This window comes from Pyrus communis, chromosome 4, assembly GCF_041283825.1.
Source record: "Pyrus communis isolate YQ-2024b chromosome 4, ASM4128382v1, whole genome shotgun sequence".
Lineage (NCBI taxonomy): Eukaryota > Viridiplantae > Streptophyta > Magnoliopsida > Rosales > Rosaceae > Pyrus > Pyrus communis.
In genome coordinates this window covers 2,019,297-2,030,030 of record NC_142568.1, presented here as the reverse complement: position 1 = coordinate 2,030,030, position 10,734 = coordinate 2,019,297, and the positions used below count along the sequence as shown (strand labels likewise).

General features: G+C 37.0%; 2 protein-coding genes across 2 annotated transcripts; both read left to right on the top strand.

Moving 5' to 3' along the window:
• Positions 1-159: 159 nt before the first annotated feature.
• LOC137723403 (putative aldo-keto reductase 2) lies at positions 160-2,957 on the top strand. The gene is made up of 5 exons (XM_068462596.2): positions 160-627; positions 1,015-1,215; positions 1,592-1,764; positions 1,844-1,946; positions 2,453-2,957. The coding sequence occupies exons 1-5, from the start codon at positions 412-414 to the stop codon at positions 2,789-2,791; spliced, it is 1,032 nt and encodes a 343-aa protein (XP_068318697.2). The 5' UTR covers positions 160-411; the 3' UTR covers positions 2,792-2,957.
• Positions 2,958-4,154: 1,197 nt separating this feature from the next.
• Positions 4,155-5,278, top strand: LOC137723205 (putative aldo-keto reductase 2). The gene is made up of 2 exons (XM_088692237.1): positions 4,155-4,502; positions 4,937-5,278. Exons 1-2 carry the CDS (start codon positions 4,287-4,289, stop codon positions 5,159-5,161), a joined length of 441 nt encoding a protein of 146 aa, XP_088548363.1. The 5' UTR covers positions 4,155-4,286; the 3' UTR covers positions 5,162-5,278.
• The last annotated feature ends 5,456 nt before the right edge of the window (positions 5,279-10,734 follow it).

Below are 10,734 nucleotides of genomic sequence, written 5' to 3'. Positions count from 1 at the left end.
GGACTAATATATTTATAAGCATAAATATATTTATATTTTTGTCCTTATTGCACATGACAGACATCCCACTGACCGCTAGTGCCGGAAATTGTGGCAGCCACCGTCATTGGTGTCGGAAAATTTAAATTTATATACATCACTCACTCAATCAACATCACTGTTACGCAGGCCCTTACGTTTACTTATCCTTCTAGAAGTGGAAGATGACTCGCTCCGCTTACGACTCCACCACCGCCGCTGCCACCACCACCATCCATCCTGCTCCCTCATTTTACCAAACTGCCTCCATTCATATCACACACACACACACATATATATACACGTCTCTCTCTCTCACACAAACCCACACAGAGACACTCTCACTCCTCACTTTGCAATTCAGACAAAAACAACAACCGCAGTTATCAAGCAATGGCAGGAGTAGTGAGGAGGATCAAGTTGGGATCGCAAGGCCTAGAGGTTTCGGCTCAAGGCCTTGGCTGCATGGGTATGTCCGCCCACTATGGCCCTCCGAAGCCCGACCAAGACATGATCACTCTCATCCACCACGCCATCGACGCCGGCGTCACCCTTCTCGACACCTCCGACGTCTACGGCCCCTACACCAACGAAATTCTTCTCGGCAAGGTAAAGTTTTGTTTGACTTTTTTGCTCACAATTCACAATCATAATCAGTCACTCTGAGTTTCTGTTAGTAACTTTTGGGTTTGGAATTGTTTGGATTGATGATGAAATGAACTGGGTTGACTTCATTCTTGTTCTTCTAGAGAGAGAGAGAGAGAGAGAGAGAGAGAGAGAGAGAGAGAGAGTAAAATATAAATTTACTTTGTGGGTTTTGTTTGGATTGTTGAATGGAATGAACTGATGATCAAGTGCATTGGGTTCGAATCGATTTACTCTTGTTCCTGTAGTGAATTTATATGTATTTGCTTTGTGGGTTTTGTTTGGATTGATGTTGAATTGAGTGGACTAATGATGGAGTGAATTGGATTTTGTTGGTTTAATGAGGAGCAGGCGCTCAAGGGAGGGGTGCGAGACAAGGTTGAATTGGGCACGAAATTTGGTGGCAGCTCTGTGGATGACAAGTGGGACATTCGAGGTGACCCTGCGTATGTGAGAGCTGCTATTGAGGGTAGCTTGAAGCGCCTTGGCATTGACTCCGTTGATCTCTATTATCAGCATCGCATTGACACCCGTATCCCTATTGAAGTCACGGTTTGTTATTTTCACTCACTCAGTTTTGATCTCCTCTTAATTGCAATTGCAGAACAATGTGGTTAACAACTTCATAGAGTATTATGAACTAAGAAAACATGACAGGTGTATTTGTAAGAACGGTACTCGAAGAGAACCAACTCTTATTCAGCGTGAGTAAGCATCTGCATTTTCAGGTAGTTATTTGGAGATTACGATGTCTTCTATCATTTTAACAAGTCACATATTTTATCAATTCGTCAACTTGATTCCGTTTGTCTCCAAGTCATGTATTGTATCCAAATTAGTTTAAACAAACCACTGTATAATTGCCTTTTTTTTTTTATACTAGAGCGTTTGCATCTTGATTCCTTAAATTTCTTTATGTCTTTACAAGGTTGGGGAACTCAAGAAATTAGTTGAAGAGGGTAAGATAAAGTACATTGGTTTATCCGAGGCCTCAGCTTCCACAATAAGAAGAGCACATGCTGTTCATCCAATAACAGCAGTGCAGTTGGAGTGGTCGTTGTGGGCTAGAGATGTGGAGGAAGATATAATTCCAACTTGCCGGTGAGGCTTAGCAGGACTTATTAATTGTTTTATTAAGGAGGTGGCAATAGATGTTAATCTTGTTTTCCTATTTTCTCAGGGAACTTGGCATTGGTATTGTTGCATACAGTCCTCTAGGAAGAGGATTTTTTTCATCAGGCGCTAATTTAGTCGACAATCTAGCCAATGATGATTTCCGAAAGGTTTGTCGATATGCACATTAGAGAACATTGTAGCTTCCTCATGCTATTATTGTGAATATCCTTATGTCCTCAAATTATGAAATTACATTGTAGCATCCTCGTGCTATTATTGTGAATACCTTAACTCCTCAAATTAGGAATGATCTCACGAAGTTTAGTAATCTCTCCTAGCAGGCTATCCTCTTGCGGAATCCGTGCAGTAAAAATTTGATTTCTAATTTAAGTAGCGAAGTGGACCTGATTTGTTTCGACATTAGAGGTATAAACATCGTTAATATTCTCATTTTTGAAGGTTATGTGTTCATCCCAGGTAGATTAATAGTTTAGTGTCAGGCGAACCTCCCTTAATTGATTTATTTACTACAATCCGAGGAATCTGTGTTGTGTTGTTACAAAGTTATGTTGTACATGCTTATGAAGGCGTATGAACTGTGCTGGCCCTTTATCATGTCATTTTGATAGAGTCATTAATCCTGCTGCTTATATATGTGGTTTATTGGTTGCAGTATCTACCCAGGTTCCAAGCCGAAAACCTAGAGCATAATAAAACAATATTCGAGCGGGTTAGTGATCTTGCAGCAAGGAAGGGGTGCACACCATCTCAGCTAGCACTGGCCTGGGTTCATCACCAAGGGAATGATGTGTGTCCCATACCCGGAACCACCAAGATTGAGAATTTTAACCAGAATATTGGAGCTCTGTCTGTGAAACTGACACCAGAAGAAATGGCCGAGCTTGAATCTTATGCTTCAGCCGATGCCGTTAAAGGTGACAGATATATGGATGACGCTTTTACTTGGAAGGACTCCGAAACTCCGCCACTGTCTTCATGGAAAGCCGCATGAGTATGTGCAGTGCCACTGTCGTATTAGTGATGTCTCTTTGTACTTTACGCTCTTCTGAATTTCCTCGTGGTTCCGAGAATAAGTAGTGTATGCTACATTGTATGTAATTGCTTTCTTTGAGACAAAAACATTTGGTATATTTCAACGTGCTGTTTGAGTATCAAAACTGGCAGCTCTTTCCCACTTTAGGAAATGATTTGAAATATTGCTCGCGTTGCTGCGGGATTAGAAACTACACGAAAAAATATGTTTTAGAAGGATAAATGATTGTTATAGATGGTTAATGTTATTTACACTAAAATATGGCTTTAACTTATTGAAAGAACTTTTACATAAAAAGTATAAATTGGTACAACTGAAAATGAAGAGTTTAATCAAACTTCATGAGCCTAATTGAAACAAATTAATACCTTGACTAACAAAATGAGCCGAAATGAAAACATCTAAACCAACATTATGAAACTCATGGAACACTATGAAAGAATATGAAAACATAATATTTTTTTTTTAAAATTACTTTAGCCGTTCGATTTAAATTTGGACCATTAGATTTTTTTTTTATTTTTTATTTTTTTTTACCGGTGGTTTTGATCATATTAGAATATTAATAGTTGGATTCAACGAATTTATAAATATTAAATTAAAAAAAAAAAAAAAAACTAATGAAAAGAACTTGAAAACTTTGAGTTTTGATGATAAGGACAAAATAAAAGGTAAAGTGCATAGTACCAGGATTGACTTTTTAATGTAAAAATGTGGTTTTTTGTTAAAGTAAACAGTACCGTGGACTTTTCATTAAAACTCCTTTAAAAAATACATATATATGGTGGGCCAGCCACACTAACTCTTTGCCCCATAAATGAGTTTCGGGTTAAAACTCATATTTGCTCCAAGGATTGGAGCAAGTTGGGATAAATTTAGAACCTAAAATTTGAGTTTTACTCCAAAGATTGGAGTGAGTCTTTAAACTTTTAGAATAGATAATATCGTTTATTTAAAAAAAAAAAAAACATATTTTTTTCGAAAGTCACTATTGGACAGGTCAAAATACGTAATACCATTGGTATTTAAACTGAAAGATCGCATTCCACGCTCCGGAGCTCCATAAAAAAACTTTTGTGATTACGAAATAATGTTTGTTTGACTTGAATCTTTGCAGTCTTGATCCCGACAGAGAATACAATACAAACAATATCCTCCATTTTGGTCAATATCAGTGTAACGCAGGCCCTTGCGTTTGCTTAATACTTATAGAAGTAGAAGATGACTCACTCACTCCACTTACCACTCCGCCGCCGCCGCCGCCCCGCCACCACCATCTTTCCTGCACCCTCATTTTACCAAACTGCCCCCATCCTTCATATCACATGTATGCATACATACATATACACACACATCTCTCTCTCTCTCTCTCTCTCTCTCAGACACACACAGAGTCACACTCCCTCACCTTGCAATTCAGTCATAAACAACAACCGCAGTTATATATCAAGCAATGACAGGAGTAGTGAGGAGGATCAAGTTGGGTTCGCAAGGCCTGGAGTTTTCGGCTCAAGGCCTTGGCTGCATGGGCATGTCCGCCTTCTATAGTGCTCCGAAGCCCGACCAAGACATGATCACTCTCATCCACCACGCCATCGACGCCGGAGTCACCTTCCTCGATACCTCTGACGTCTACGGTCCCTTCACCAACGAAATTCTTCTTGGCAAGGTGGGTAGGCCATAAAGTTAATTATGTATATGATTCACTTCGTCACTTGTAGTTTTCAATCTATCTCAACTTGCCGGTTTGTTTGGATTATAGGATGAACTGAATCGGGTTTGATCGGTTTGCTTCCTGTTTCTTTTTTCTTGTACAAGTGTTTTCTGGAAAAGCACCTGCCAGGTGCTTCTTTAAGAAGCTCTTCCAAGTACTTTCAAGGAAGCAGTTTTTATCGTATAAGTCACTTTTAACAAAAACGCATATGAGCAAAAATCCTTCTATATAAGGAGCAGTAGTAAACGATATAATTTCTTTGTGGGTTGTATTTGGATTGTTGCGTTAATTGTACACTCTATATGTCCTGCATTTAGTTGAATTTACTGGACAGAACATGGTATTTGGATTTGTTTTGGATTAATGCTGAATCGAGTGATGAGGAGCAGGCTCTGAAAGGAGGGGTACGAGATAAGGTTGAATTGGCCACCAAGTTTGGTATCAGACTTGCGGAGGGGTACAAGATGGAGGTGCGAGGTGACCCTGCTTATGTGAGAGCTTCTCTCGAGAGTAGCTTGAAGCGCTTGGGTGTTGATTCTGTTGATCTCTATGATCAGCATCGCATCGACACCTCCATCCCCATCGAAGTCACGGTTGGTCTTCTTACCTCTTGAATTGTGTATCCTTTTAATTCAAATGTCATAAGTATTTCTCAGGTGCTAAGTTCGTCGAAAATCTTGCCCCCGATGATACTCGAAAGGTTTCTCAATGTCACAGAGTTTTTCATTCTAATGTCATAAGTATTTCTCAGTTATAGAAGTGCTTTCTTAAGAAGCACATACCATATGCTTCTTCAGTCTAATGATTCATTGGTTGCAGTATCTAGCCAGGTTCCAACCCGAAAACATAAAGCACAATGAAGCACTGTTCGAGCGCGTTAGTGAACTTGCAACAAGGAAAGGATGCACGCCATCTTAGCTAGCGCTGGCATGGCATGGGTTCATCACCAAGGAAATGATGTGTGTCCCATACCTGGAACCACCAAGATCGCGAATTTTGACGAGAACATCGCAGCTCTGACTGTTAAACTGACACCGGAAGAATTGGCCGAGATTGAATCTTATGGTTTAGAAGATGCCGTTAAAGGTGATAGAATGCCCTCCCATAGTACTTGGAGGAACTCCGAAACTCCGCCATTGCCTTCACTTTAAGCACTTCTGTAACGTATGTTCCTTCTGTTATGTCATTAAAAATGAGTAATGGCTCTTTGTTATTTCATTACCCTCGTTGGAATCAGTCGTTTATGTCAAACGGTATATACGTAACTTCCTTAGTTTATATGGAAATGAATTGTGTCAAATAGGATTTGAACCGATACAGAAAGGGGTAGTCACTTTCTTGGGTACAATTATTCTTTACTTGACAATTTTCAAGTCTATTTATTATTTCTCTTTCCGTCTAATTAGGCGTGTGAGAATCTTTGGCTCATGTTGCACCGGTGTGAAAGAGAACTCCGTTGGAACTTTTTCATCGAGGCATATGTGACTTTCTATTTACCTCCCCCATCACTTATGTGGGAATGCAAATGTGGTTTATCTTTGTCATCTTCTTTTTATGTTGTCATCTTCATCAAGGTGCTAAGAGACAATTGAGCTTACTTTTTCGAAAATATCTTGTGATTTTGTTTTTTTCTAACATAGGATTATCTAAATTAATGATTATGACCATATTAGAGAAGACTAAGCTTACAATAAATTAATTGTAACAATTTGGTTTGTGGCGATAATCTAACCTAAGACTTCTTACTTATGATCGAAGAGAAATATTGTAATACTAAGCGGCGTAAATTTGAGTTAAACTCAACAAATATATAAGAGAAATGTTAGAGCATCTCCAAAAGAAATGTCAAAATATCCAAATCAGCAATAACTGTAAAAAAGACAACAACAATGTTTTCCAACCAAGAAGTCAAATGTGATGTGACATAATATGGAATAACATCTCTCCCTTGCTGCCAAATTTGACAGCAGTTACAATTTTTTTTTAATTAATCATTAAATGCTTTTTTCGTTTGTTCAAAAAAATTTATTAAATGTTTTTTTTATTGATTTAAAGCATTGCATTTTAATTTCTTTTCAATACCGATTTAATGTTTAAATATTTTTATACCTTTTAATTGATTTCCTTTCATTATCAATGCAAAAAAAATAAATAACTGGGAAATTTTATTTGAACCCTCGTAACCTCTTTTTACATCCAACTTATTCTTTACACCCATGTTATTTTTAATTAAAGGATTAATATATTTTTAAACCCAATTTTATTACCTAGAATACCCTCCCAAACCCAATTCAAAATGTAAATTTATCTTTGCACCCATTTAAAAAATGAAATCCCAAATTGAAAATTTGATTGAAGTTTGTATCCGTGCACCAGGGGAAACAGATCTCCAATGTGTTCCTGAAAAGTTTGAATATGTTGAGGAGTATGTTAGAATATTTGAACTGCTTTTGTTTAAAGAATGCCGGCACAACTTTATAGTACCTAGGAGAAATTAATAGAGGGTGTTTCTAAAGAGGCTCATATGAATGTTCGTGTAAGAAGCATTGAAGGGAGAAGGAGAAAGAGATGTCCCATGTCCAATTTGTTTCCTCCTACTTTAGTGATACATCTAGGTACATATTTTAGAAATAATGAAAATAAAATAGGCTAACCATGTATATAGGGTTGGCCAATGGCCAGTATAGCTTATAGTACATATGCTTTTTTCGTGACTCTATGATTCTGTGAACCGACTAAGGTGTAACTTTTGGTGGTTAGGTTGGTATGATGTAATAGTCCATCAAGTTGGTGAATGCAAGATGACATTTAAAGAGGGGATGTGGCAACTCTCTCAACTCCACGGCCTTTGGGAATTCTTCTCTATGTATCCATGTCGACAAGGGGTCAATAAATTCAAGAGGCATATAATTACCATTCATCGATAAATCCATGTCGGCAAGGGATTAAAGCTTCAAAATCATGATCCATCGATAAAAAAAATAACTTGTCTTCCTCTACAAGAGTTATTAGGATTTTAGTCGGAATGAACGTAGGATAAGCAAGGAGTGATGGTAGAGTTTAATTATAGTGTGTGGGTTTATTGAGACATTTTTAGTTTTATTATTAATTTCATCTTATACTTGATGGTAATTGTACAAGAGGGTAAAAAGGACAATTAATATTTAAAATTTAAGTTGGGTGTAAAAAGAAGTTATATGGGTTTAAATAAAATTTCTCATAAATAACGTATGTTCCTTTTGTTATCTTCTTATATATAAAGCCAATGGAAAAGTGAATAGTGGTTTTGGTGTCACCAAGCTTCAACAAAAATATTTGGACAAAAATGCCCCCAATGCAAAAAACTTCAAAGGTATCCCAAAATAATGCATCAAATAAGGCAAGGGCATTTTCGTCATTTTAATAGTATTTTTTTAATTATTAATTTTTTTTTGTGCTTTAAAAAAAAACGAAAAATTAGTGCCTCACAATAGACTAGCAATAATGTGATTCAATTTCTCTATTTTTAAACACGTTCAAAATATCTTAAGAGGCGTATAATGCCGGTTATAAAAAAAAGATCTTTCGCGGATAATAATGTGATTAAATTAGTTGTTAAATGATTTTTTTTTTTAACAAACGATATTATCTACACTAAGGGGAGAGGGTGGACTTAGCCTCACAATGGGTTAGCAATAATGTGATTCAATCAGTTGTTTATTAAATATTATTTTTCTCTATTTTTAAACACATCCAAAACATCTTAAGAGACGTGTAATGCCAGTTATAAAAAATGTCTTTCGCACGCGGATAATAATGTGATTAAATTAGTTGTCAAATGATTGTTTTTTTATTTATTTTAACAAACAATATTATCTACACTAAGGGGGAGATAGGTAGGTTTAGCCTCATAATGGGCTAGCAATAACGTGATTCAATCAATTATTTACTAAATATTATTTTCTCTATTCTTAATGTAAATTCTATAAAGATCGATTTTATTATGTGAATTTAGCTGTTTTAATTGCCCCCAAGACAAAAAACTTCAAATGCATACCAAAATAATGCATCAAATAAGGCAGGGGTACTTTCATCATTTTAACAATATTTTTTTAATAATTAATTTTTTTGTGCTTTTTTTTAATTAGTGCCTCACAATAGGCTAGTAATAATGTGATTCAATTTCTCTATTTTTAAATACGTTCAAAACATCGTGTAATGCCGTTTATAAAAAAGTCTTTCGTGGATAATAATGTGATTAAATTAGTTGTCAAATGATTTTTTTTCTTAACAAACGATATTATCTACACTAAGAGGGAGGGGGTGCGCTTAGCCTCACAATGGGTTAGTAATAATGTGATTCAATCAGTTATTTATTAAATATTATTTTCTCTATTTTTAAACACATTCAAAACTTCTTAAGAGGTGTGTAATGCCAGTTATAAAAAAGGTCTTTCGCACGCAGATAATTATGTGATTAAATTAGTTGTCAAATGATTGTTTTTTTTACAATATTATCTATACTAAGGAGGAGGGGGTGGGCTTAGCCTCACAATGGGCTAGCAATAATGTGATTCAATCAATTGTTTATTAAATATTATTTTCTCTATTCTTAATGTAAATTCTATAGAGATCGATTTTATTATGGGAATTCAGCTGCGTTAATTAGTTTATGAGGGTTGTCTTTTAGCATGATATAAGATTATTCATTTACTTCAAATATTTGACTTTCCTTTTGTCAATTTACGCTAAATACATTTAAAACATGTAAGTAGTTGTTGACCCTAAAAATCACAAAGCCTACGTGGCGCGTATGCCGAGTAACTAATAAGCTAACTACGTCATTCGATTGAATGCGGGGCGTGCCAACTCGTCAACCGAGCTTGGCCGAGGAGTACAATTTGTTGATGTTGCGTTGAGCGCGTTGCTGACTTTTTGATCTCGCGACTATGGCCGAGGAAGGAACAAACCTCAACCTTTGGATTCTCGAGCCTGAAGACAAGGCTGCTAATTCTGCGAAGTTCACAAATCGTTGGTGCCAGGTTCAGTCACATTGATTATATTCGTGAGAGTATAAGCACATCGAATCGACACCAGACTATACGGACATAAGTACTCAAAGGTGATGTATGTCTTGATGGTAAATGTGGTTCAGCGGTCAGAATGCTGAACTCTGAAACTCATTTATGAGTATCCAATCATAAAATCACTAGGCGTTCAATGCGCCGAAGGTCGTAACTCGTAATACCTTACCTCGCCGAGAAGGCTAATAAGATGACCTCTACCAATAAGGATTCGGAAACCCTTATCGACCGAGACTTGGATAGGTAACCAGTAGGCCTCGACACAGTGCTGTTTATCCAAACTGAAGGTGCCTCGCGATTGGTTGATTCTACGGCAACAGTGTTGTTTATCCAAACTGAAGGTGTTCACCGGTTGCTTCCACAATGCTGTTTATCCAAACTGAAGATGTGTCGGCAAAAAAAGAAAATAAAAAATCTCAAGTTGTTTGAGAGGTTTTCGCAGGGCAATTATGTGTTGAATTGGAGGGGGCCCTTGAATGATGCACTTTGCTCTCTATTTATAGCAACAAATCCTCCTTCAGATTGAGTTGAAACTATATATGAATTAGGACTTCTTATTCTACTCCAATTCTACCTCGACCACTCCTACTCCTTTTAGGACTTTGAACATACCCCCCTTTCGAGGCCGTATTCATTGCCGGTCGAGAATCCGTTTTGCACTAGGCTTCCTTATCGTATCGGGACTCCTCCGACCCCTCTGCTCATCTGAACTATTCCTTCTTGTGATAGGACTCGACCACCTTCGCTAAACGGCCTGGGACCACCAGGCGGCCCACATAATACACTCGGAAAAAGCTTTGGGCCGAACTTACTCTTGGCCCAATAACATTTTGGGCCCAAACAATAGCACACTGTGATTCAAAAAATGCATTCTGCACGTGCATGAAGGCTAGTATCATAGAAAATGAGTGATGGCTCTTTGTTATTTCCTTACCCTTGATGGAATCAGTAGTTTATGTCAAATGGTATGTACATTACTTTCTGAATTTATATAACTTTATTTGCCAGTTTCATTGTTGTATAAGTTTACAAAATCAAGAAGTCATTTATTTCATTTTACGCTGAAATTGCGCCATAGAATATTTTGAATTGTGGGCACATGAGAAAGAATATGATTAAGAACG